The sequence below is a fragment of the Ochotona curzoniae genome, unplaced genomic scaffold, assembly GCF_017591425.1.
Source record: "Ochotona curzoniae isolate NIBS_2020 unplaced genomic scaffold, NIBS_Ocur_1.0 scaffold_2453, whole genome shotgun sequence".
NCBI lineage: Eukaryota > Metazoa > Chordata > Mammalia > Lagomorpha > Ochotonidae > Ochotona > Ochotona curzoniae.
Window position 1 is genome coordinate 32447919 of NW_024467094.1, and position 27929 is coordinate 32475847.

General features: G+C 50.0%; 1 protein-coding gene and 1 pseudogene across 2 annotated transcripts; one reads left to right on the forward strand and one right to left on the reverse strand.

The window, feature by feature from the left end:
- Positions 1 to 28: 28 nt before the first annotated feature.
- On the reverse strand, positions 29 to 27896 carry LOC121170330 (signal transducer and activator of transcription 5B). Of its 2 annotated transcripts, none has more exons than XM_041001415.1 (18): positions 27087 to 27896; positions 23052 to 23208; positions 20640 to 20729; positions 18006 to 18180; positions 15188 to 15318; positions 14798 to 14949; positions 14227 to 14382; positions 13658 to 13837; positions 13228 to 13315; positions 13011 to 13133; positions 11094 to 11186; positions 7836 to 8042; positions 6618 to 6712; positions 6317 to 6447; positions 5335 to 5505; positions 2980 to 3031; positions 2621 to 2725; positions 29 to 2273 (listed from the first exon to the last, which is right to left on the reverse strand). In XM_041001415.1, the coding sequence occupies exons 1-18, from the start codon at positions 27212 to 27214 to the stop codon at positions 2147 to 2149; spliced, it is 2361 nt and encodes a 786-aa protein (XP_040857349.1). In that variant the 5' UTR covers positions 27215 to 27896; the 3' UTR covers positions 29 to 2146. The 2 variants fall into 2 exon arrangements, with proteins under 2 accessions (XP_040857349.1, XP_040857350.1); XM_041001416.1 differs by having other exon boundaries at positions 23052 to 23180; positions 27087 to 27169.
- LOC121169929 lies at positions 19590 to 20231 on the forward strand (annotated as a pseudogene).
- Positions 27897 to 27929: the final 33 nt, after the last annotated feature.

Below are 27929 nucleotides of genomic sequence, written 5' to 3' on the forward strand. Positions count from 1 at the left end.
GATGGGGAAAAAAAATAAGACTCAAACCTAACTCTTCAGATGAAGCCTTTATTGTAACATGAAATACACAATTCTGTGACTGCCCCAAATTGTACACAATACTTTTTTTGGTTGCTATATGATCTGCCTCCCACGCTAAAATATGAATCTGAGATCATTTCACAAAGTTTTAGAAAGAAAAAATTATAAAAAGTATAACTTTCATTTTAAGTTACGCTTACGTGGTCTCCCCCCAATCCCCTACAAAACCTGCACACGCCACACACAGGGAGCTGGCGCATTGGAGGACTCTGTGTGCGGTGGGGGTAGAGGGGTGTGGGAGCGGCAACGAGCCTGCCACCACCTCTTGTTGTGGTTGCAGGAGCAGGGCGAAGAGAGAAAACAGAATGCAGAGAACGAGCGCACCTTTCAGTCAAAACTCTCTCCCACCTCTCAGCGCAGCCTCCTGAGAACAAGGGCGGCTTGGCCCCCGTGTGAACACCCCCGCTCTTCCTCCCAGACCCCAGTGCTAACTGCCAAGTGAGCTCTGAGCCGCTCAGGGCTGCTGGGCTGCTCTGCCCTCCTTGGGCCCTGGGGCGGTACCCACTTCCGACAGCAAAGTACCACTGGGCTCCGTGTCCCAGCCAGGGCAGCTGGTGAAGTCAGCTGGACATTGTGGCAGGGAAGGGGCCGACCAGTCTCCTCAGGCCAAGATGGCACCTGAAGAGGAGCCAGTCCGCTCCTCGGGATGGGAGCAGAGACTCCACTCCCTGACATAGAAGAATAACTCAGTGTATGAACCCAAGCCCGGGCAAACAGCAGCTTTAAAAAAGTCATCTTCCAATAAATAGTTTCCTACAGAGGAATATTTTCCTTTAACAGCAAAACACTGATAAATTCAGAAGTTACTTTTGTAAAAAAAAAAAATATCTGTTTATTTACTCACATGTATAAAAATAAGGTTTTTAGGGCCATCCTCTCTAGGGGTGCTCGGGCTCATCTGGAGAAGGGGCCCCAGGGGACCTCTTAGGCCTCAACTGAAAGTTGCACCTGCTCCTCTTGCCCCGCTGCCCATTTCTGTCCAGTCCTGCCCTCTGGCATGATTCTTCGGAGGAGACCACAGGACAAGATGCTGCCAAGGGAGTTTTTTTCTTTTCTTTCTTTCTTTTTTTTTTTGTTTTTTTGATTTGGTTTTCATAGTTCACCAAACTCCCAAGCAAATCTGCTGACTGCACTTCCCCCAAGTTCCCTCCACCTGGTACCCAGTGGCCTGCAGCAGCGGGAGTACCTGGTCAGGCCTTGCTCCCAGCCTGCTCCTCCAGCCTGTCACAGGAAGGAAGAACCCTGCTGTCCAACTTGGTGGGAAGGGGGAACCAAAAAGACCCAATTTAGAAACAAAACAAAACAGAACAAAACAAAACAATAAAAAAAATGCCATTCAACATTGCCCCAGAGCCACTGTGACTAAGCCTTAAGGAAGATACGGAAGGACAGACCGAGCAGAAGGGCCACTGCCCTGGGACTCAGCACCTGGGGGTCAGGGCCATGCCGACCACCCTGGCCATGACACCGAGGACCTCCCAGCGTTGGCTCTGTCACGCGACTCACTTTCCTCCATTTCCTTTGTGTGGACACACACAGGAACTGTGTGGCTTTCCAGAGACAGAGAGGGAGGCAGGGGGCAGGAGGAGAAAGGACCAAGACAGGACATCAGGTGGCTAAGCAAAAAGCCGCCACCAAGCCCCCTTCCCCATGCCGCCTCCAGCCTTGATGAGGCAGCAGGAGCTTGGCGGACAGTGGTGGAGGCCTGGTGGAGAAGAGCGGCCCTCTCCAGTTGTGGCCGTGGTTGGAGCTCCGCTACCTTTAAGACCCATGGCTGAGACCGCCTTCCTCTGCGAGGGGCAGGAACAAGCACAGCCTCTGAGGTGGCCCCTGGGCTGGCGGCATGGAGCAGAAGCACACGGCAACGTGCACACGCACACACGCACGCACTCACACGCCCGCCACTGGTGCCACGTGCACAGAAACACGAAGTCACAAGCGAGGACGGACACTTCACATTATGAGCATTGTTTCCAAAGAGAAGCGGTTCATGGAAGTCACGCATCCACGACAGGAGCTCCTCCGGCAAGGACCACGGAGCTGCTGACAACGGAGCCGGGCTGGGTCACGACTGTGCGTGAGGGATCCACTGGCTGTCCATGGGGCGGCCCAGCAGTTCCTCTACTCTGCGTGCCACATCCATTGTGTCTTCCAGGTCAAAGTCACCATCGGTGTCAAGGACGGAGTCCGGGCTGGGAAGGGAAAGCCAAGGATGCTGGAGACCCAGGCCTCACCAGGCAGTAACTTCTGCCCTAAAACCTCCTTCTGACCTGACTCGGGGGAGCAAAGTCTCTGCAGTTAGACCTAGGGCATGGCACCTCCCCCGATGTGGTCCTTATCAGGGGAAGACAGTCTCATGAGGAATATAGATGGGTCTACTTGCCCTGCATCCCACACTACTCACACTTTTTGTAGTATCACTCCCGCCTAGGGCTCAGGCCTCGGCCAGACTCCCATGCCCACGAGCCTTCGGAACTACAGACTGAGGCCCCATCCATAATTACCCCTTCCCCACAGCTCCCATGAAAACCCAACTTACTTCTGGGGGTACATGTTGTAATGTGTCTGGGGACACACAGCCGGGGAGGGGGCCTGGTCCATGTAGGTGGCGTTGGCCCCTGCCTCTCCAGATGCATTCACAAACCTGCGAGAGAAGCAGGACAGAGCTCAGCTGCCAGGGATGCCTCTGGCTGCCCAACCCGGAGGAGGGGCCCGGGCGAATGGCCTCCTTCTCTGGGTCAGGCAGGACACAGGGCCCACTGGGCTGTGGGACAGGACCTGGGGTCAGCTTTACCCCCTCCGATGGCTGAGCCAGGTGTGTGAGCAAAGAGAAAGGCTGGGTTGGGGTGACGGAACAGGAGGGTGGGAGGAGGCCCCAAGGGGACGCTGCACACTTACTCAGGGACCACTTGCTTGATCTGCGGCTTCACGTACCCGTCCACGGCCTTAGCTGCGGGGATAAGGGCAAAGATGCAATCTCCCCTCAGAATCCACTTTGTATGGGATACGACACAGCTACCAGAGGCTCGCGCCTGGGTACCTGTACTTCTATCTACCTGTACACTAACACAGACACTAACACAGTGATGTTTCAACCTGTGGGGAAGACGTGGGGCATCCCAGGCATCTGGAGGATGGCTTGAATGTTCTACTAAGTTCCTTAAGCCACAGGAAACACAGACTCCAATACAAATCTCCTTTAGCAGTGTCCAGTCAGAGGGGAGAGCCTCTGCTGTGTATGGTCTGGGGAGGACATTTGTGGTCACAGCAAGTAGGGGGTTTTCACCCTGGGAACCGTCCCACGTTGGCCAGGCTGTCCCAGGAAGCTCTGCCTCACATCCCTAGGTGCCCTGCTGCTGGTAGCTCCTGCCCAGACCTCCACATACTGGAGAGGCATCAGCTGGGCTGGATGAGCTCGAGGCAACCCTTGGGCCAGAGGTACTCAGGCAGCAGGGACATGGTTCTTCCCGGGACCTGTCTGCTCCTTCATGTGAAGGTGTCCACACATCCCAGGGAGGGCTGCCTGTGTTGCCTGCCTCAGAAGAACACTGTTGTTGGGCATGTCGCTTCTCAGAGGTCCCTGTGCCATGAGAGACCAGGGGCAAGGCTGGCATGAGTGGGTCCTCCACAGTTGCCAACCTGGCAGGAAGAGTGTGAGCATGTGCTGAGGGTGCATGGCTGGGGCTTTGCTTCCTGGGCATGGGATGGGGGTGGGGAGCGGTGGTCTCAGCCAGGGAAGGAGACCGCCTGGCACCAACAGGGTGAAGATCACAGAGCCTGACAGAGTCAGTCCCCAGGGGCATGGGCACCTGCCATCCCGACTTGGCACTCTTGGTTTGGCGGTGGGAGCTACCTTGCCTGGATATTGCATACCCTCTGTGCTTAGTTTGTGGCAGAGATGACAAAACTCAAAGGCTGTGGCAATGAGATTCTACAGGCTGAATTGGCTGTGCTAATAAAAAGAGGCAGTGGATGGGTAACCTAAACTATCACATAAATCTTTTCATAGTTGGTCTTTTTTCTCCACTTATGAATGCGACTATCATCTTAGTGTAAGAAGAAATGACAGAGGGCCTGGTGTGATGGCTTAATTGGCTAATTCTTCCCTTAAAAGCGCCAGGATCCCAAACAGGCACTGGTTTGTGTCCTGGCTGTTCTGCTTCCCATCCAGCTCCCAGCTTGTGGCCTGGGAAAGCAGTGGAGGACGGCCCAAAGCCTTGGGACCCTGCACCTTCATGGGAGACCTGGAAGAGGCTTCTGTCTCCTGACTTCAGATCAGCACAGCTCTGGCTGTTGTGGCCATTTGGGGAGTGAACCAGTGGATGGAAGATCTTTCTGTCTGTCTTTCTGTAAATCTGATCTGCCTTTTCAAAAAAAAAAAAAAAGAGAGAGAGAGAGAGATCAAGTCACAAAAGATTCTGTGGTGACCCAAACTCGCATCTTCCACCTTGGACTCCAAGGTCTGAGGTGATCTGCTCTGACCCCTCACTCTCTTCCTGGCTTCACTGGCTGTGACCTCCCAGGTGCTCATGCAGTTGCTCACTCTACTCTCCCACTCCCAGCCCAGCAGTTCTGCCTTTGCTCTTGGCCGGAATGTCTTCTCCAGGTCTGTGCACGGCCAGCCTCCCTCCCCGTGCCCGGGTTTGTGTGGGACCAGCCTCCTCCCCGTGCCTGGGTCTGTGCATGGCCAGCTTCCTTCCTGTACCAGGGTCTACTCCAGTTTCTCTTCAAGAAATGCCCGTTAGCCCTGGCTTTGTTCTCCTCACAGCTCCCGTGGCTAAGCGAGTGCCTGCTAACCTGACTGCTTTCTCCCTACCACTGGCTGGTATATGGTCTCCACAGAGGAAGTACTGCTGTGCACCTGCTGGTGGAATGCAGGGAGGAGGCACACTGCAGAGCGTCAAGTGCCAGCCGCTATCGCGTGCATGGAGTCGAGCCTCCAGATGAAAGACCGTGGGTCATGTCTTCTTTCTTGCCTCTGCTTTCATGTGTTTTCTGACAATTTTACAAGAAACACCTAATACCTCCAGATTCAGCAGGCAATAAAGCCTGTATTAAAAGTGATTTGTGCTTTGGAATGTGGTATTTGGGATTGGTGGCAGATGCATTTTCCTGAAATGAAGTACACAGCCTGGCGTTGACACCTGCCCTGGATAATGCTCACACAGCAGGAACTGAAGGCTAGTGTGCAGGCTTTCATGTATGAGAAACACACACACACACACAATCAAATCAGAATGCAAACATCATTACCAGTGGCAGGCTCGCAAGGAACCGGTGTGTAATATTTGGAGTACACTTCATCTTTTGGTCGATCAGGAAACACATATATAAGGTAATTCAAGTCCCCCAGGCGGTCAGCCAGGGACCGGATGGAGAAATCTCTGGTGGTAAACGGCATCAGATTCCAAAACATTCTTTCCTCTAGACCAAAACACACAACAGTCACGTTCTACACGTGTTTTCTGAACAGGAAATCTTAAAACCCAAACATGCTACAAATTTGAGCTTTTCACTGAGATGGCCCCCAAAAGAGCTCCATTTTTAAAATAACCACAGGTGGTCATTTTGAAGTCACTGGTCAGTAAGCAGGTAACAGACCAGCTTCCTTCAAGAGCCAAAGCTCTTGGGCCATTTCAAGTCCACATGCTATTCTGCTCAGGGAGAAGCCATACTTAGGTTCCCTCCCCAACCCAGCCCCTGCCTATCTATCAGCGAGCAGGGCTACAAGCTCACACAGGCAGGGGAAGTGATATCGGCACTTCCATCATGAAAGATGAGCCAGCAGGCCATTCTCTGCTCCCCTTCCTGGACACAAACAGTCAAGAGCAACATCTTTATGCTGAGGGCATGGGCGAGATTCCCATGGTGTGTCCTCATGAGAGACTCAAACTCCCAGAGGACTTCTCTGCCACAGTAAGTTCTGGGTTGCATAACAATGAGGCCCATGTTCCAGCGGGTGAGCAGCTGGGGTCTTGCACAGACCACCCTGCGCTGCAGGAACCCATGTCCTGATCAAATGCTCCTGAATCCCAAAATTAGCCATTGTGCCTCCTGCAACATGTTTGACAGGCAGCTGTTGCCATGTCCTGGCTGTGCATGTATTTCCTGTAACAAATCTTGGCTCCCCCAAAACAACAGGTGTGCGTAACCAAGTACCAGTTTTGCAATAAAAACAGTTGACTCTGGACATGAAAGCAAAACACAGCTCTTTGAAAAAGGGACAGGCACTCACGGGAGTCGAACTTCCAGGCAATGGTGATGCCGCCGATTTCTGAGTCACTGAACCTCAGGAGGAAGGTCCCGTCAGGCTTGTTAATGAGCAGATCGTGGGCCTGCTGCTTGTTCACAAAGCCGAGGATGGCCCTGGATCACAAAGGCCACAGGAGCGGAAGCAGAGGGTGACAGGTGAGGGCCAAGAAGGAGACTTGACTCTAGTGCTGACTTAAGCAATGATGATTCTCCTCGATCCTTCCCATCCTGATCAACCATGTAATCATTATTAAAAAAATTAAAAAAAAAATGATGATGCTCACCCATCGTTCCAGTGAGGCTTGAGATGCTTTTTTAGCACTTCCATCACTCCGTCAAACCACTGCCAGAAGGTGTAATTCCGTCCTGGCAAGTTCTCCTGGGTGGAGAACCAATAATGAACACAAGGAGGCAAGAGGAGCAGTGGGAACCCGGCTTGCAGGCGCACACACTTCAACCAAGAAAACTAAACGGGGTACAAACATGGGACACTGGAAGCATGCAAATGGACCTGCCTGACTTTTACAAAGGCCTTACAGCCAGGAAACAGAGTGCCAGGAGAAGAGGAGGGGAGGGTCGGGGAAGAACAGCACAGCCTCCCTGCCAGCGCTGGCACTATGTGGTGGCCCCCATCTGACTGGCACTGACTAATCCTGACACTCTGGCAGCCCTGGGGTCCCCGGGAGCACCTGAGAAATGTACAGTTCCAGGGCCCGAATCAGATCTGTTGACTCACAGCCTGCCTTTGAACAAGATACCCAGCTGACGAATACATTTAGAGCATGCTGTGAGGTCGCGCAGAGGTTCCCAACAGATTTCAATAAAATGCTTTTAGCTAATTCCATTCTGAGGCACAAGTGTCGCTGGCCACGGCAAGGACAGCCGGCCAGCCCTCCTGCCTCCCTGCCCCAACATCCTCTGATTACCAGCCTGTCCGCTAGCAAGCCTGTAAGTACAGATCGTGGACACTTCTGAATTCAGGGCTAATGCTGTAAAAATAGCAAAACAAACAAACAAACAAAAAACAACCCTGGCGGTGATAATGGGTTAAAAAAAAGAAGCAAAACTAATGGCAGATTTGATCGACCTGTCAGATGACACTGGAACTACCCGGTGCTAAGGGAAAAGCTCTCCTTCATCAGCAACCCCTTTTGTGGGCTAGGGATGCTACAGGAGCCTGACCTGGCATGACACATCAAGGAACACAGCGAGCAAATGGAACAGAGCCAAGGACTGTGACCATGCTGGCTTTGCTCATCAAGAACCGTGTTGGTATTTGCTGCTTCTTTCACAAAGCCCAAGTACGCAAAGATGCAACCTCCTACAGGGATCCAGGGAACTCCCAAGGCGTGCATCTACTCAGAAACTTCCGTTAGTTTGGGTCCATTTTATCAGAAACACCAAGGGCACATCTGGGTGGGGTAGGGGCGGTGTAGCAGGCTCTGGGCATGTCTGGTTTGGAATGGCTGACCTAACGGCAGCCGGTGGCCTGGGCCTCTCACCCTGTTGAACTGGGACCAGGACACAGACATGCTGTTGTAGTCTTCCAGGTGGCTGCTGCTGCTGTTGAAGAGCTTCTGCGCCAGGAACACCAGGTTCTCCTTGGTCAAGCCCCGGTTGCTCTGCACCTCAGCCTTGAACTTCATGTTGAGGGCCTCGCACAGCTGCGGCCACAGTACTTTGTCGGGCACGGCGAATGGCACCCTGCCCTAGGAGGACGGAGAGGCCAAAACCGTGTGAGCAAACAGTTGTGCGATTTATTGCCTTTAAGCTGCCAAAGAAAGACGGTGATGGCTGGGAGCAATCATAAACAGGTGCCTTGCCAGGCCTGAGGGCAGTCAGACCTTGGGGTGAGCAGGCTGTGAGACTGAGATGACAGCGTTCTAGGTTATTTTCTTGCACTGCCACAAAGTGGTGGGAGCTGCTTTGCAAAAGGAGATGTTGAATCTGCAGCTCAGCCCCGGGCCTGGAGAGTGGGACAACAAAGCCTAACCAAAGTTTGGCTCTTCTACTGTGAACATATTGGAAATCAGGAAGGCTGAAAGACTGGTTCTCTAGGTAAAAAGAGAGGCAGAAAGAGTGAGGGCTGGGGGAGGGAGTCCCTATAGAGGCATGTGCACAGCTGTAATCCTGCCTTGGCACCTCTCACCCAGACCTTGGGCTCAAAGTGCAGCAAATGGTATGAAGAGATTGGTTGGGATTTTTAATAAAGGGCTTTAAAAAAAAGTCTCATCCAGCCTAGCCTCAGCACTTCATGTTAATTGCTTCATAACTGCTGGAATGGGTAATTCCTTCATGCAATATAAAATTTAAGAAGCATGAGATGTATGTACAGCAATGTCAGCTCCTACTCCTGCCCATCGGGGGCCGGATCTACTCCTCAGGGCCGTCTGAATCTAGTTTCTCACGCGAGGTCAAAAATCTGAGTGGATGCCATACAACCTGAGCAAACGGGACAAAGGATGTTTCCTTTGGTGCCAGGGATGGCGAAAACTATGCATGGTTGTTTCATGACACACATTTCCCATGAACTTTTCGAAGATTCTGTCCTGCTGGTGGCAACAATAGAGCATCACTGGCCCTCATACATGGTGGCATAAAAGCCACATGTTCTGAACCCCTTTTACCTGATGCTGCCTGTGAGAGGGCCTGGGTCACTAGGTAAGGGAATTCTGTCCCTTCACGGGCAGGGGACAGGGTGGGAGGGCAGGAGTGAGGCGGGTGAAGCACGGGGATCCTGCCGTGGGCTGCGGTGGGTACAGCTGGCAAGTCTATATCATGTGATTCACAGATAGCCAGAAGAGAGGATTCTTAGTGTTCTCAGCACAAAGAGGTGATAAATGTCTGAGGGGACACACATGCTAACCTCCCTGATTTGAGCATTGCACCACAGACACCCACTTGGGGACACCCACCCTATAAATACATGCAACTACTATTAGGAGTCAGTTAAAAAGGCAAAGAAAGGAGTTCTGCCTGTCACTGTATGGTTGCTAACTGCTCTGCATTATGAGGGCAGTAAAACCTATTTTACCAGAGCCTGGATGAGGACATAACAGCCTCTGATCTTGAGGAGCCACAAACAACACTTCAAGGCATTCATGTTAATTCTCTCTCTCGCGCACGTGCACACACACACAGTTGAACAAGAAACTCCCCCAAGAATTCATTTATTTTGAAGTAGCATAATATGGGGCCCAACACAATAGCCTAGTGGGCTAAATCCTCGCCTTGCACACCTGGGATCCCATATGGGTGCTGGCTAATGTCCCAATTACTCCACTTCCCTTCTAGCTCTCTGCTTGTGGCCTGGGAAAACAGCAGAGTATGGGCCAAAGCCTTGGGACTTTGTACTTGCATGTGGGGAGACCTAGAAGAAACTCCTGGCTCCTGGCTTCAGATCGGCTCAGTTCTGGTCGTTGCGGGCCCTTGAGGAGTGAGAGGATGGAGGATTTTTCTTTCTGCATTTCCTTCTCTGTATGTATGTTTTTCCAATAAAAATAAATAAATCTTAAAAAGTTAGCATAAGATGTACACCACTAGTCTTTAGCAAAATTAAAAATGTGAAAAACAAAACTAAACATAACTAAAGTGTCACAAGAGGACACTTTAGTTATCATGGTGATGAGGGGATAAGATCTGCTGATAGGGAAGGGTATGAGGAAAGTGGAACAGTCTTACATGGGAAGCTTATAGGGACAGATGCAGGCAGATCTTTTGAGTCTGGGGCCTGGTGCAATGGCCTAGTGGCTACATCCTTGCTTTGCACCCACCAGAATCCCATATGGGCTCTGGTTCATGTATCAGCTACCTCACATCCCATCTAGCTCCCTGCTTGTGTTCTGGAAAAGCAGTGAAGGCTGGCCCAGGCCCTTGGGACCCTGCACCCACATAGGAGACGTGGAGGAGTCTCCTGGCTTTGGCTCAACTCAGCTCCAGTCTTTGGTGCCACCTGGGGAGTGAATTAACAAATGGAGGATGTTTCTTTCCTTCTCTCTGTAAATCTTCCTTTCCAATAAAAATAAATAAAATCTTAAAAAAATTAAAATAGTCCGAACTTGGAGGTTGGTAGAACCTCATTAAAAACCTGCCTTTGCAATAAAAATACTGTTTTCTCAAGAGTGCTGCTGGGAAGGCTAAGTCCTCCCAACAGCCAGGAGAGAAGGACACACGTTTATGTCCTGAACATGAACCCCTTATCCTGCTTTTCTGGACTAATCTCTGCTGCAAGTATGCAACACATAAACCTCTCCCTACTGGAACATTCTGGAAATGTGTGTTAAGCAGCACATCAGCGGCTTTCAGGTACACAGATCTAGAAAACTCCCTTTGTCCACTAGACAAAGCTTCTCATTTTCTTGAGAGACCTGCAATGAATCACAGGCTCAGAGATCTGGAGAGAACACTGGCTGTCATCATTTCATGGAAGGAAGATGACATGAAGGAACTGCCGTGTAAGAGTCGGAGAACTGCCTCAGCCAATGACAACTCCCCGTGTCAGTAAACACAATCTTCCTGACACTACAACTGCCCATCGCTGGCTGGCAACTCAGGCCCAGAGAGGCCAGGCACCTGTCCCACAGTCACATGGTAAGTGAATTGTGGCCTAACCCAGCCTGTATGCTTCCCACAACCCTTCTACTCTGTTAGGGAAAACAGCATTTGTTTTCCTCTGATTTTTTGGGGAAGGATGAAAACAAAGAGATCCAAAGACACTGGAATGAAGACCTGGAAACCCACAGGCCCCAAAACCCACTCACAGGCTCCGCGAAGGCATTGTCCCAAAGAACGGTGGCTGTTGCGTTGTTGTCCTGGCTGCCGTGCACAATCACCACCACAGGGAGCGACAGGGTCTAAAAGAATACAGGAGAGAGCTAAGTGCCACAGCCCCAAGTTCCTCCCCCGTCCCTTCCTGCTGCAACTTTCTCCTGCTTCAGGAAACATCTTCACACACAGAATCTGAGTAGTTCTAGTAATAATCTCCCCCACCCCAAAATATTTATTTATCTGAAAGCCAAAGTCACACCTAGAGGAAGAAACAGAGAGAAAGAGAAATCTTCCATCAGTTGGTTCACTCCCTAAATGGTCACAACTGGAACTGAACTAGGCCAAAGCCATGAGTCTGGAGCTTCTTCCTAATTGCTCCCTGGGATATAGAGGCCCAATACTCGGGGTATCTTCTGCTGTTTTCTCAGGTACATTGGCAGGGAGCTGGATCAAAAATGGAATGGTTGGGTCTTGAACTGGCACCCATATGGGATGCTGGCAGTGCAGGTAGCAGCTTTACATGCTATACACAGTGCTGGCCCCTAATCTGACATTCTGTGCTCAGTCATAGACATTTTATTTTAAAAATGGTATCGTGGTGGCTGGTGCAATGGTTTAACTGGTTAATTCCTTAAATGCAAACATCAGTATCCTATATGGCACTGGTTTGTGTTCCAGCTGCTTTGCTTCCCATCCAGATCCCTGCTTACAGCCTGGGAACACAGTGGAGGATGGTCCAAAGCCTTGGGACCTTATACCTGTATGGGAGACCCAGAAGAAGCTCCTGGCTCCTGAGTTGAAAGGCTCAGCTCTGGCCATTGTGGCCACTTGGGGAGTGAATTAGTGGATGGAAAATCTGTCTTGTGTCCCTGTGTCCCTGTAAGTCCATCTCTCTAATAAAAATAAATAAATCCTCTTTAAAAAAGTGATATTGTGGGTTCAGCATGTGGCCTAGTGGCTAAAGTCCTCACCATGCATGTGCCGGGATCCCATACAGGCACCACTTTGTGTCCGGATGGCCCTGTTTCCCCATCCTATTCCCTGCTATGGCCTGGGAGAGCAGTTGAGGACAGCTTTGGGATCCTGTACCAACGTGGGAGACCCAGAGGAGGCTCCTGCCTCCTGATCGGCTCAGCGCCAGCCACTGTGGCCACTTGGGGACTGAATCAGCAGATGAAAGATCTTCCTTTCTGTCTCTCCTCCTTTCTGTATATCTGACTTTCCAATGAAAACAAATAAATCTTAAAAAAAAAAAAAGGTGGCATAGTGGGGTCAGTGCTGTGTCACAACAAGTACAGTTACTACCTGCAATCCTGGCACTCCATATGTGCACTGACTCAAGAGCTGGCTGCTTCACATGTAATCCAACTCCCTGCTAAGGCACTTGGGAAGGCAGTGGAAGATGGCTCATGTACATGGACCGCTGCACCCATACGGCAGGCCTGGAAGCAGTTCCCAGCTCCTGCTTTTGGCAGGCTCCAGCATCAGCCATTGTGGCTGTTTGGGGAGTGAAACAGTGGATGGAGGATCTTTCTCTCCCTCTTTCTGTTGACTCTGACTTTCAAATAAAAACGTTTTATAAAAATTAGGCATTCCTGAAGGATGGAATTAGTCTGTCAAAGGTACATGGGGAACAAGAGAGAAAAGTACAAACACTTCTGGGAAACAAGTAATAAACATTTAGCATTGACAAACCACTTATCAAACTCTGAGTGCTGGTGCCCTGACTCAGTTTACCTGTCCACCAGCTGCTGCAAAGAGACTGTGTGTCCATGTCCTAAGACAGTCTAAGGGAGGGTTCCCAGTTCTCTGTGGATCAGTGGTGAGAGAAGACATGCAGGAATCTAAACAATCCTTTTGTAGGACAAAAGACAGATCGAGCCAGAGTGGTAGCCGAGCCAGCTCCTCACCTTGACTTGAAAAACCAGTTCATTTCCACCAACACTGAACTGTGATTCGAACAGGATGGTAAATTTTTCTTCGGTCACAGACTCTGCTCCACGTCGGTCAGACCTCTTGATGCGCTTCAGGGACTGCAGACGGGAAGGAGCAAGATGACAAAGACGCCCACCCTTCACCACCCACCAGTCAGGAAAAATCCCGGCTGGCCCGCCTCCCCGGCCTCACCATGTTCCTGAAGTGGGCGCTGAGGGTGCCTGTGGCTTGGTGGTATTCCATGACGCAGCAGTTGTTGAGGATCTCGCCGCTGTACTCGCTGCAAGCACAGAGAGGCGGCTCCAGGTCATACACTGCGATTCGGCACCCGGTGGGGACGGGACAGATTTGGGGCAGAGGAAGTAAAAGAAGGCTGCTACAAACGAGGTGATGGAGCGGAAACGTTAGCTGCGCAACACACAGGAGTTGTCTTGAGCGCATCCCTGCTAATGAGAAACAAAGCGTAGCATCTTCATGGCAGAACATCCCTGTGCTGTTCCTTCTCTAGTGAAGAAGAGGCCAGAAGGGACCACGGGAAGCTGACCCAGGAGGCAGAAGTACGTTCTTCCCATCGCAAGCACACAGGAAAGCAGCAAGGAGCGAGAGGCGGGGGGACATTTACTTGCGGGTGTTCTCGTTCTTGAGCAGGGACTTGGCCTGCTGCTCACTGATGATGGTGGCCTTCACCTGCGGGGGGTTCATGTGCACGTTCAGCTTCCCGCCCACCAGCAGGCGCACGGTGGCTGCAAACTTGGTCTGGGTCTTCAGGACCTGAGGGGGTTGCTTCTCAATGATGAAGGTGCTGCAGGGGACACGGGGAGCCCGCAGGCCGTGAGACACGCTCCAGGGAGAGGCCTCTCTGGGGCAGGGCAGGGCAGGGTGGGGCTCCTCCCTCCCTCCACTGGGGCTCAGCAGATGAAAGAAGGGCACACTGCCCAGGTCCAGCTCTCAGGGAGACCCCAGGGAAGGGGTTGGGAAAAGGGCAGGAGGGGAGCAGGCCCTGAGGACACCGCTTGTGGTGTCTGCCATAGAAATGGGGCCAGAGAAGCCACAGTCACAGCTGACAGGGTGGGGAGGGATGTGAGGCAGGGCGAGCCAGGACTGGAACAGACACCCAGGCTGCCCAGCACCCCTGCCTCCCAGGTGGGGAGCCACCCTGCCCACGGGGCATGGCCAAGGGACAGCGGTCACCTGGTCACCAGGGCTGAGATGATGTCTGTGATGGTGGCATTGACCTCGGCCAACATCTCCTCCACGGGGCCGGGGATGGGCAGCTGCTGGCACAGGTGCTCGGCTCGGCGGATCTGCTGCCGGTTCTGCCAGATGATCTCGGCCAGCTTCTCACACCTGGGGGCAGCCCAGGACCACAGGTATGCTAGGGCTCCCCCACTTCCCAGACTGCAGTTGGAGGACTCCCGTTGGGGGAGACTCTGTGCCATTATACAGCTCCACACTCCCAGGAGAGTCTGTGCTGTAACCGCCCCTCCTTTTCCTGCTTCAGAGCAGGCTGACTGCCTACCAGAAGCACAGGAAACAGGCCAGGACCAAGCAGCCCAGAGCTCTGCACACCTGGCCAGGCCCCCCTCAGGACAAGACGCCCTCACTAGGGAAGCTGGCAAGGACTTTGAGACTAATGTCTGTGTCACAAGTGGGCCCTGCTGAGATGCAAGTTGTCCCCAACAGAGGGGCCTGCCACACAGGCTGACCCAGTGGGCAGAGGGGTCTGCCCCTTCCACCAGCCCAATCCGCACCCTGGCCTCACCAGGACTGCAGCACGTCCAGGCTGCCCTCGGGGGGCCCACCATTGCCGGCCAGCTGTTGCCGCCGCTTCCACTGGATCAGCTCGTCATCCAGAATGATGGTCTGCTGCTTCCGCAGCAGCTGCAGGGTCTTCTGATGCTTCTCAGCCAGCTCCTGCGGGACGGTGGACAGCAGCCCTGCTGGGCCCCCAGGCCAGCCTGCAGGATGCCCAGAGACACAAGGCCCGACACCTCCTGCTCCACACCTGCGCTGACCCAGAGCATCCCAGAGAGAAGGATCCAGCCACCGGCTCTCCAGGGCCCTGCTCTCATCCCGGCCTTGTCCCCCTGGCTGGTTCCAACAGCCCCCACCAGGATGTTCCACCCTGGGAGCAGGACGCAGAGCCACTCACCACGCGGTACTGCTGCAGGGTCTGGGCCTCGCGCTGCAGCCAGGCCTCCAGGGACACCTGCTTCTGCTGCAGGGCCGTCTCCCTGCTTAGTCGCTCCTGGGGGTTCAGCTGGGCCAGTTGAGCAAACTGAGCTGCAGAGGGGACACGACACCCATGGCCATCACCTCCTGCAGCCTGGTACCGAGCCCCAAGCCTGCACCCAGCTGGACAGATCAGGAGTCCTGCAAGCCTGCCTGGGTGCCAGTGATGAATGGGCTCCCTCGAAGGCAGTCCCACCCTCACTCTCCAGGCTCCTGACCATGTCCTCCTCCAGGGGTGGGTAATGGACACTCAACCCTGCCTCTGGCTCTGTCTGCCTCCACACACAGCTGTCTGCTGAGCCCTTATCACAAGGACTCTGGGTTGGACTAGTCTCGGGTGAGGCATGTGCCCTGCCAGGAGCCACCCCTTTCTGTCCTGGGGTCCCCATGAGCTCAGCCCACTAACCAGCAAAGACCACCAGGAGAGATACCTGGGCCTGCTGGGAGCAACGAGATGTCCCTGGGAAGGGCACTGCTGCCCTCACACTCCCTGGAGGGCCTTCACCCACATGGGGATCTGGCCTGTGAGGCCTTAACACCTTGATCAGAACAGCTGTGACAAAAACCTTTAGACCAAGGAAAGGACAAAGTCGAGCATGAGGAACACCTGTGTGGCACTAACTGGTCACTAACCTGGCTTAGAAGTGAGCATGTGCCCAGGCAAAGCCCCTGTACACCCTTCCCCACAGAGAGCCACAGCCCTGACCCAGGTCATGCCTTCCTCCCAGAACCTTCCCAGCTCGAGCCCATCTTGCTGGAGCTCTTGGCTGGCCTCTATGGGCCATGTCACCCTGACCTTGTCCCTGCCTCAGGGAACACACAAGTGGACCCATGAAAGCCACTCCAGGCAGCCAGCAACTGCCCAGAACTACAACTCACAGATCTGCACACATCTTGGGCAAGGCACCATACAGACTGAGTGCTCCCCAGGCAGGGTCTGGACTAGGGGACTGGGCTGACTACACAGAAACCTGCCCACTCACAGGATGGGCGTTTGGTCCCAGCCCCTGGGCCTGGCCTCCCCATGCCAGTGACCCACTTGGCTGTCTCCTGGAAATCTGCACAATTTTCTGGAAGGAGGTCTGGGAGACCTGAGACAAGGGCTGGCTTCACTGAGGGAGCTGAGCCTTCCCTTGCGCCAACGGGCCCATGGTCTGCACAGGATGGGGGAGGCAGATAGATGAGGCTGAACACACGTGGCACTACAGGAACAAATTCAGATGTGGCTCCAGTCTTAACCCATCCCCAGCACGGGTCCTAAACCTAAATTCAGGATCACAAAGGACCTGGGTAGAATTAACACCCTGAACTCTGCTGGCTCTGCAGGCAGTGTGGGGTGGAGTCAGCAGCTAGGAGGAGGATGTTCTGGCATCCTCTTGCCAGCTGTTGCTTGATTTGTAGGACTCTTACAGGACAGACAGGTCTTACAATGTGACCAGGGGCCTCGGGTCCTCTGTATCTGTCGTGTTGCAGCTTATAGTGTCCCCATCTCTTAGTGAGCACTGTGTCTTTTATAATCCATTCCCTACTAGTATGCCTGGGAAGGCAGCACATGAATGCCCCTGCGCTTGGACCGCTGCCATCCACTGGATGACCTGGATGGAACTCCTGGCTCCTGCTACTGCAGCCACTTAGGGAGTGAATCAGCAGATGGACCATAGCTTTGTCTTTGCCTTTCAAATAATTAAATACATCATTAAAAAAAGAGATTTATTTATTTTTATTAAAAGGTCAGATATCCAGAGAGGAAGATCTTCCATCCACTGATTCACCCCACAAGTGGCCACAACGGCCAGAGCTGATCCGATCTGAAGCCAGGAGCTTCTTCATGGTCTCTCATGAGGGTGCAGGGTCCCAAGGCTTTTTGGACCATGTTTGATTGCTTTCCCAGACCACAAGTAGGGAGCTGGAAGGGACGTGGGGCCGCTGGGACTTGAATCAACATCCATAAAGATCCCGGTACATGGAAGGCGAGGACTTCAACCACTAGGCTACTGCGTTAGCACCCCCCTTTTAAAACTCTATGATCTTTTGGGGCAGGAACTACATTTATAATTATGACCCACATGGTTTAGAATGGAGTTTGCACACACATGCTGCAGGAGTACCTGTGCAGTGCACATGTTAGTATCTGTATAGGCTGACATGCTGATCCAGGACCTCCCTGAGTTTCTCAGCTGGGCTGGCAAGCAAGAGAGGACACTGCCTAGTCTCAGCGTGTCTAATATCCCTAGGGTCAAGAGGGGCACTGGTGGGCTCTGCTGTGACAAGCAGGACTTAACACTAGACCTTTATGCTTTGTCTCCTGGTACAAGGACCCCCAGAGGTGCAGGAGGCCCCTCAGAAGCACCACTTGGAATGCAACATCAGAAGTGTTCAGCCCCTTGTCTCTTGACCTCTCGTTGCTTGGAAAGTTTTCTTATCATGTAATTATTTATTTCACTGATCATTCTAGGGAAAGTTGCCTATTACACATAAAATATTGTGGTGCTCTTTCCCTAGATGGCAAGCTTCTTCCTAAAAGAGGAGGTGTCCTCCCTTGCAGTCTGGGGGCTTCCCGGGTGCGAGGGATTCTGCATGAGACTCCCCACTTGGCTTTTCTGAAGTCTCTTCCTTCTGGCACTGACATTGGTGCCAGTCATCGCCTGGTACTCAAACAGACTCGGACACGTTGGGCTGGAGAGCAGCCTGAAAGCCACCCAGCCCCCTTCCTCCTTGGGGACAGGTGCTGGGCCCACCTTGGATCCTCAGGCTCTCCTGGTACTGGATGATGAAGTACTCCTGAGTCTGCTGCAGTTTTTTCAGCTCATTCTCCGTGTCCTGTGTGACCAGTCGCAGCTCCTCAAACGTCTGGTTGATTTGCAGGTGCTTCTGGGACATGGCATCAGCAAGACTTCCAGCTGGAGAACTACCCTGGAGACAGACCCAAACAAAGCGCAGGCCAGTGGGATAGGAGAAAGCTGAGGCTGACACCCCCAAGAAAAGCTGGTCCCTACAAATGGCCGAAGGCCTCACCAGCGTACAAGTCTCAAATGGCATCTGTGTGAACTGGGGCCAGCAGGACATAAGGCATCTTCGTAGAGTACACTAGAAACTTCTAATTCAGATCTGGCCTCCACTCGAGATTCCCAAAAGGGGTCCATCTGATTCTTTTCAGTGAGACTAAAGTTTAGCACAGTCTTGGTGTCATCCAGGTTTTCCTAGTAATAGTGATGACTCCTCACTCCACACCAACTCACTGACACAATGCCAAGTCACTGTGCTAATGATGAGGACAGAGTGGGCAACAGGGCTGCCCGGACACACACTGTGTCCTCATCCAAGATTCTTTTTCTTAAAAAAAAAAAAGTTTATCATTGAAAAAAAAAAGTATTTTTATTTGCAAGGCAGAGTTAGAGAGAGAAGAGAGAGAGAGAGAGAGAGAGAGAGAGAGAGAGAGAGAGAGAGAGAGAATCTCCCATCCACTGGTTTACTCCCCATTGGCTGCAAAGGCCAGAGCTGGGCCAGTCCCAAGCTAGGAGCTTGGGCTTCATCTGGATACCCCATGTGAGGCAATGGGTCACCTTCCACTGCTTTCCCTGGCACATTAACAGGGAGCTGAATCAGAAGTAGAGCAGCTGGGAATCCAACTGGTGCCCCTATGGGATGCCAACACCACATAGGTAGAGGCTTAGCCTGTTAATACCAGGGCGCCAACCTCTATTTATTTATTTCAAATGCAGAGGAGAGACAGAGATCTTCCATTTATTGGTTCATAGACCATATGGTCCAGACAGCCAAGGCTGGTCCAGATAGAAGCCAGGAGCAGGCCTCCTACCTGGGTAGCATTACCCCCAACACTTAGGCCATTATTAGCTGCCTTCCCAGGCACATTAATAGGAAGCTGGTTTGGAAGTGGAACAGTCACGACTTCAATATGGGATACTGGTGTTGCAATCAGCAGATCAATTTGCTGCACCACGATGGATCCTCACTCAAGATATCTTGGAGATGGAACAGTTTGTTTGCACATAGAAGATGTATCCTGAGGATTGCTATAGGAAGTCATGGGGAAAGGGGCTACACATAAGATCTGTGGGTATCCAGCCATTTAAATGACCTGGACCAATCCATGCCTTTAAACACTGGGTTTGTGGGGGCTAAGTCGAAGTCTTTCCTAAGTAATTTAATGAATACAACAAGCATGCCTTTACTAAGACATTGTGGGACAGGTGGGTTGTGATCTGGTTCTGGGTTGGGTAGTGGGGTTGGCCCAGGCTAAATGTACTAGGTGTGGTGTTTCCTGCTCTCTCTCCTGTCTGGCTGCCTGACTCAGCTCAACCATGACTTCAGCTTGGGAAGAATTACAGGAAGATCTAGAGGAGGTAAAGGTATTGCTCGGAAAAGGCTACTTGGAAAAGACTACATGATGCCTTTACCGTAGAAAAATCCAAGATTAAGACCGAAATCAAGAACAAGATACAAAAATAATCCCAGAAGAGCAGAACTCCTTAACCATGACTAGCCAGCTGCTGTGGTCGCTCCCATCGCAACAGGATATCCAGTGAGAACCAGCAATTACAGATGAGATCAGTCAGACAAGCCTGTGAAGATCTACATCACGCTAACTGGAGTTTACCAAGTTCCCACAGAGAACGTGCGAGTGCATTTCACAAAAGGTCCTTTGAACTAAATGGCAAGAGTTCTGTCATGATTGAGAACAATCTGTTGAAAACCATCTCTGTGGAAGGCAGTTGAGAAAAAGCCAAAGATGGATACAGTTCTTACTATATAGGAAAAAGGAAGAAAACACACAGTGGGAGTATCTGACTCAGGCTGGAAAAGAATGCAGAGAGAAAGAAAAGGCCTCCTACGATGCGGAAGCAGATCCTGTGAAGATGGAGATGATGATGATAGGAAGCAAACTTAATAAGGCCTGGGTGGACTGGAGGGAGAAACAAGCCAAAAGAGACACTGAATTTTGAGACTTTAAAGTCCTCTTGGGAACTGTGACAAGGAAATACTAATGTTTCCAATAAGGGAATATTGGTGAACTGTATATATAAATTCAACAGGTAACTATTTACACATCCTTCTTCTAAGTAAAGGCAATGAATTCTCCATCCCCTACTGGAGGATTTATTTAAAGAAAATATGCTTATTAAACAACAGCAAACCAAAACATTGCGGTTAGGATTAAAATATTTGGCACTTAATTATGTGGTTTTAGGGTTGCAATTTCATCAAAGGCAGATACATCAGTTACGAGTACATGTCTTTAAAACACACCGAGAGACATCCACTGAGTCACCCTGACAAAACCATGACACAACAGAGACAGGGTGTGCTGAAGGGACCTCCCTCTTCTCTCCCCGCCCCCACGGGACACTCACGTTGTTGGCCTCCCGGACCAGCCTCTGCTCGTTGTACAGAATGTGCCGGATGCAGCGTACCAGCTCCATGGGACAGCGGTCATACGTGTTCTGGAAGAATCCAAAAGCAAACATCACCTAGTCCCACTGCCCGCTCCAGGACCTAATCCTGCCTTAGGGTTCTCCTGGCCGAGAGGACTCCAGGTGATGCACCACCAGGATCCTAGGAAATGCCCTTTCACACAGACGGGGAACAAGAAAGTACAGCGGAGAAAACCCAATGGCAGGGAAAAAAGGATTGCTTTGTTTGTTGTGTTTCAAGTTGTCTAACGTACAATATTCTTGGAAGCAGAACAGGTAAGTTTTTCTTTTTTTAAAGGACACAGCACAGCAGAAACACCACCACTGGGCCTAAGCAGTAAGAATCAGCATCATTGGTGAGGGGAGGGGAGACACTGTGTGTCTGAATGCGACACACACTTGGGGAGGGTACACTCATTTAGAGGACACTCATTTAGAGTCCTGACCAGAGATGGGCAACGTGAATCTCATTATGGGAAAACATGAGATAAACCCCACACAAAGAACGCTTTATCTGTAAACAGGAAGGGGGTAGGTGACTTATTTTGAAATGCTGAAGTAATAAAAGAGGATTGCAAAGTAGTTCTGGATTAAAGATGATGAAACAGATAAGAACAATTTGATTCAGGAAAAGGGTATTTTAAAATGTTTGTGGAAAACGCATATTCTGGTTAAATCGATTTCAATTTTTTTTTCACCAAAATAAATACCTTTTTTGTTACTATTTCTTTAAATGTTTGTTTTGGGACCGGCATGATAGCCTAATGGCTGGATCCTTGCCTTGCATGTGCCAGGATCCCATATGGGTGCTGATCCATGTCCCAGCTGCTTCACCTCCCTTCTGGCTCCCTGTTTGTGGCCTGGGAGGGAAGTAAAGGACGGCTTAAAGCCTTGGGACCCTGCACCCACATGGGAGACCCAGAGGAAGGTCCTGGCTCCTGGCTTCAGATCAGCTCAGTTTGGCCATTGTGGTTACTTGGGGAGTGGGCCAGTGGACGGAGGATCTTTCTGTTTCTCCTTTTCTCTGTGGATTTGCCTTTCCAATAAAAATAATTAACCTTAAAAAAAAAAAGTTTGTCTTCCTCTCTGTCTCTCCTCTCTGTATATCTGCCTTTCCAATGAAAAAATAATAAAAATAAATCTTTAAAAAAAAAAAAAAAGGGCCCGGCGCGGTGGCGCAAGTGGTTAAAGGTCCTCACCTTGCACGCCCGGGATCCCATATGGGCGCCGGTTCTAATCCCGGCAGCCCCGCTTCCCTTCCAGCTCCCTGCCTGTGGCCTGGGAAAGCAGTCGAGGACGGCCCAAAGCTTTGGGAACCTGCACCCACGTGGGAGACCCGGAAGAGGCTCCTGGCTTCGGATCGGCATAGTATCGACCCGTTGCGCTCACTTGGGGAGTGAATCATCGGATGGAAGATCTTCCTCTCTGTCTCTCCTCTCTGTATATCTGCCTTTCCAATGAAAAAATAATAAAAATAAATCTTTAAAAAAAAAAGTTTGTTTCTTTATTTGAAAGTCAAGAATTATAAGCATGGAGAGAAAGAGTTCTTTCATCCACTGGTTCACTCTCCCAATGGCTAGAACAGCCACAGCTAGGCCAGGCTGAAACCAGCAGCCAGGAGCTGCATCTGGGTCTCCCACATAGATGCAGGGGCTCTGCTTTCACAGGTGCATTATCAGGGACTTGCATCTGAAGTGGAGAAGCTGGCACTTAGAACAGCACCCATTTGGGATGTCAGCATCACAGGCAGTGCCTTTACTTGCTATTATACAACATTGGCCCTCTAAACTATCTTTTAATTCTATTTTTCCATGAGCTTTTTGCAGTACCTGTATATGTGATCTTGGACTGCATTTTGGCCAGCTGACACAATGGAAGTATAGACATAAGATTACTTAAGATTTTATATCAACATCAAGTTTCCTGAAGTTGATAAAGGGATTATAATCAATATGACCTATATTTTTTAGAAGATGCCCAAATAAATATTAATGAGTAAAGGGATGCAATGTATACAACTTACTATCCAATGACTAAAAAGTATGCCAATGCAGGAAGAAAAAAGGAATAGGATCAAATGTTAATCGGTCAATTTGGGCTTATATACAGGTCTTGGTATCATTTTTGATAATTTTATGTGAATTTCAAATAAGAATTTTTTTTAAACAAGAGCACACAAAACCAATTAGAACTGAGTGTTTGTTACAGAACCTAGTACACGGAACCTTAAAGGGCCTGGGTGGGAGAAGAGAGGCCAAGTCTCTCTGGTAAAAGATTAAACAACTTTGTTCGGGGGTGAGGGGTGGCCATGGTGGGGAGAAGAGGTGAGTGCCGCCTGGAGTTCACACCCACCTGCAGCTGGGTGGCATAGTGGCCCAGCTTGATCTTCAGGAGAAAGCCATCTTCCCCCACCTGGTGCTCGGCCTTCTTCTGCAGCTCCTGCACCAGGCCCTCCAGGAGCTGGGTGGCCTTAATGTTCTCCTGTGGATTATCAAGATCTATTGAGTCCCTAGGGGAAAAAAATTACATGATCTGTATACATACATGCACATGAGCCTGTACAAATGCAGCCTCAACATATCACACAAGCATTCTTTGACTGAAGTGATTTCTTCTTTTTGCTCCTGCAGATTTTCAGAAACAAGTCCCCCAGTGACCAGACGCAGCCTTTCTGAACTTGACTGCACGCTGGGCTAACAACATGCTGCCCTTTCTCCTTCTTGCTGCTGCTGGCTTTGCAGCTCACGTTATCTGCTCCGAGAAATGAAGGGAAAGGCAAAGTGCTTTGTGCATGTTGGAGGAAACAGGAGCTCTGATAATCTCCTATTTATAGTTATCCCACAAGGGCATAAAGGAGGGCACAAGGTTCACGCCGTGCTACACGTCCTTTCCAGACTCAGTGAGCTCAATGCCTGTGTCGCTCAATGTAACATAGAGTGTTTCTGGAGTAGAGACAGGTCAACCAAGAGTTACTGCTATGTCGAAGGAGCCTGGCAATGAGACCGTGTCAGAAGGTGCCTCACCAATGGGAGACTGCGACCTACCAGGCCTTGCTGACTTTACCCGTGAACAAAAGAATCCAATTGCTGTATTAGTTCAGAGGTGCTTAACTGCCGACAGGTGAGTGGCCTTCCCTCTCTTTCTTTCTGTAATTTAGGCACCAACTGCTATGGGACAGTAGGCAATCTGAAGAAACCCTACAGCTGTTAGACTGAAATAACATTCAACCGGTGCCAATCGAGCCTGGGGTAAAGAGATACAGTGGGGGCTCAAAGGTGCTGTAATTCTGGCCTCCTGAGGTCAGTTAGCACAGAGAGACGTCCCAGGACGTGAGCATCAGACTCTTCGAGGAGTATACTCAGACCTACGTCTGGAGACAGCGATAAAATTGAGCCACACTGTAAATACACATGCTCTACATACTAAAGAAGAGCCTGGAAGGAGAGAGGGGGCAGCCTTGTAGGGCTGTTTCAATCAGCGATGCTCACTGCTGGGGAACTTTCTCTTGAGAGATCCAGTCCACTGGAAAAACTCAAAGAAGTACTAGTTGCTTACTTAAAAACTTAATTATTGGGTGAAAAAAAAAAAGTAGTTGAAAAGACAGTTTCCAAACTGATGATTTCGGCCTGACGCCATGGCTCAGTGGCTGTATCCTTGCCTCGCAAGCAGTCACAATCCCATATAGGCACTTGGTTTATGTCCTGGAGGCTCCACTTCCCATTCAGCTCCCTGCTTGTGGCCTGGGAGGGCAGTACAGGACAACCCAAGACCTTGGGACCCTGTACCCACATGAGAGACCTGGAGGAAGCTCCTGGCTCCTGGCTTCGGATCAGCTCAGCTCCGGCCCTTGCAGGAGTGAACCAGAGGACAAAAGATCGTCCTCTTTGTCTCGCCTCCTTTCTGTATATCTGGCTTTCCAATACAAATAAATAAATAATTTAAAACAAAATAAATCTTTTAAAAACAACAGAAAAAGACTTCAGGAAAATCTTATTAAATTTTAAATCAACAGAAACTTCTTACTGAGTGGGTTTTTTTGGGTACTAAATCCTTTAAATCATTTAAACAGAAAAGAAAATTGAAAGGGAACGGAAAAGCATTAAACAAGGTGCACTTGACATTCTCATATTTAGCTCGTGTTTTTCTCACTTGATTACATGAAGCTGAGAGATTTTTAATTGCCTAGAAAATTGCTTCCCTTCGATGCTCTCTACCTTCTGAATAAAAATCTACTACCAGCATGCAACTGAAATTGCAATTGTTCCAAGCAACATCTCCAACAGGTTACAGTGAAACAGCGGCATCAGTGACGGCTTCTCCAGGGACTGTCAGACTCTGGGCCTCAATGGTGAAAGCCTGAAGAATCTAAGGTGTATTTCAGATTATAACCAACCAACAAGCTCCTAGGCTCCGATCAAAACAGAGTACAACCTGTTTCTGGGTATGAAACATTGTTTACCATCAAAGAGCTACGTCGGGGCAGACATGATGTACAGGGAATGACAGTTCTTTTTTTTTTTTTTTAAAGATTTATTTTTATTATTTTGTTTATTGGAAAGGCGGATATACAGAGAGGAGAGACAGAGAGGAAGATCTTCCGTCCGATGATTCACTCCCCAAGTGAGCGCAACGGCCGATGCTATGCCAATCCGAAGCCAGGAGCCTCTTCCGGGTCTCCCACGCGGGTGCAGGGTCCCAAAGCTTTGGGCCGTCCTCAACTGCTTTCCCGGGCCACAGGCAGGGAGCTGGAAGGGAAGCGAGGCTTCCCGGATAGAACCGGCGCCCATATGGGATCCTGGGCGTGCAAGGCGAGGACCTTAACCACTTGCGCCACCGTGCTGGGCCCGGGAATGACAGTTCTGTTTCACCTGCAGCCCACACTGGAGGGCCTGGGTTCAAGGCCTATTTGCTTCCGATCCCAGCTTCCAGGTAATGAACACCCTGGGGGTCCGCAGGTCATGGTTCAAGTAGCTGGCTTCCTGCCACCTATGCAGGCGAGCTGGACTGAGTTCCTGGATCTTGGCTTTAGCCTGGCTCAACTCCATCACTCAGGGAGTGAACCAACAGATGGACAATGTGTTCTCTGTCTTTATCGAAAGCGAAATTTTTAATAAAATTTATTTATTTTTATTGCAAAGTCAGATTACAGAGAGGAGGAGAGACAGAGAGGAAGATCTTCTATCTGGTGATTCACTCCCCAATTGACTGCAATGACTGGAACTGAGCTGATCCAAAGCCAGGATCCAGGAGCTTCATCTGAGTCTCCCATGTGGGTGCAGAGCCCCAAGGCCCTGGGTCATCCTCAACTGCTTTCCCAGGCCACAAGCAGGGAGCTGAATGGGAAGTGGGGCTGCTAGAATTAGAACTGGCGTCCATATGGGATCCTGGTGCGTGTGAGGCGAGGACTTTAGCTGCTAGGCCACCGCCACGGGCCTTAAAACAAATTTTTTAAAATTCTAAAAACCTGAGTTTCCACTAACTGCATTGTACTAATTCTATTTGAAAGGTAGATTTTACAGAAAGAAGGAAAGACAGAGAAAAGGTCTTTCATCTGCTGGTTCATTCCTTCAATGGCCACAACAGCCAGAGCCCAACTGATCTGAAGCCAGGAGCTGGAACATGTTTCAGTCTCCCACAAGGGTACAGGGTCCCAAGGATTTGGCATTGGAAATAGAGAAACTGGATAAGAACTGCTGCCCCCACAGGATCCTGGCACCACAGGGCAGAGGATTAGCTTTTTATGCCATCACACTGGCTCCTCTACAAGATTTTTACTGCCCCCCCCAACACACACTAGTCATTTGGAAAATAAAAACTAAAATTCTTGTCACATCTACCACTGAAATGTAATTGCTAACATTCTTGATGTATTTTCTTATAGTCATTTTGTATCTACATAAAATACATACTAATTTAAAAACACTAACGTCTTCATTGTCAGACTACTGCCTTATGTTTATTAGATGTGAATTATTAACATAAATGTAAAATATTTTATGTTGAATATAAATTTAAATTAAATTATACCCAGATTTATCTGCCCTCTTAAATGTTAAATTTTGTAGGGATAAGGGCTTTTTCTTTCTTTCTTTCTTTCTTTTCATAAAAACCTCTGCCACCTAGGGACTAGCTCAGCCCCTAAGAGGCACTCACCACTTAGTGCTGGGTGCTCGCTCTCAGTAGCAGCAGCCTAATACTTTTAGCTGGCCTATGCCATTGAAAGGAGCAAATCTTATTTTACAAACCCCAAGAGCTAATCCCGATATCTAAATCTAAGCTAAGATGGGGTTAAATATATTTTCATGAATCACATTACAAGCATTTTTTACAGCACATCTTGTACACGTTCCATCACGATGCCTTTCTTCAGCAACACTGTGCACTTACCAGGCCTGGCTTTCGATCCACTGGGACAGGTAATGGCGCACCTCAATGGGGAAGTGCTGGCCGTACAGCGCTTGCATCTGGTGAAGGGCATCTCCTTGCAGCTGCTGGGCTTGTATCCACACCGCCATGGCTTACAACCTGCTGGGAAGAGGCAGTGGTTGGAAGATTCTGAAATGCTGTTAATTGTAAGCCTATTAGAGTCAAGGATCACATAGATTACAAAGGCAAATACTTATAGCCCTTTAGTAGACTCAAGGTCAGTACTGCTGAACTGAATTTTAGCTTTAAAATGTTTTCAAAACACAGGCAATTAGGGTGGCTGTGGAATGGTGCACAATAGGGCCTAGAGGTTTTGATCCTAGAACAGATGGAGGTCCTATAAGCCAAAGAACAAAACTGAATCAGGGAAGGAACCGCTGGCGATTTGATATCACAGTCATGGTCTTCATTTGTGTTCAAAACTACTGGCAAGGGTGAGTCGTCTTTCAATAATAGTTACAAAACTATCAGAGCGGCTTGTAAAAAAAAATCACATATTGTTTATTTGGCATAGTGGCTTTAAGAAAGGTAGAAAACAACACAGTGCCATTTAGGAAAGGAGCTCCCTGAAGGAAAAACAGAGACCCCCTAAAGCATGGAAGAACCACAGCGATTCCCACCAGGCACCCAACCAGCAGCACTTTGCTCACAATGAAGTAACCCATGATGTGATATTCTGTTATCTTTCAGGCAAACAAATAATATAGACCAACTATTAGAAACAAGGGCTGTTCTATTCCAGTGGTGGGTAGATTTCTGAAATAGGCACTTGGTTTCAAACAGCTACCAGGAGGCCTCAGACTC

What these genes read in the sequence shown, in the direction of transcription:
- LOC121170330 (XM_041001415.1), bottom strand. Translation starts at nt 27,214, where the DNA reads ATGGCGGTGTGGATACAAGCCCAGCAGCTGCAAGGAGATGCCCTTCAC. An exon ending in ACTATGCCACCCAGCTGCAG is followed by an intron (nt 20,730 to 23,051) that starts GTGGGTGTGAAC and finishes GGATTCTTCCAG; the next exon opens with AACACGTATGACCGCTGTCC. An exon ending in TGCCTGGAAGTTCGACTCCC is followed by an intron (nt 5,506 to 6,316) that starts GTGAGTGCCTGT and finishes GTTTTGGTCTAG; the next exon opens with AGGAAAGAATGTTTTGGAAT.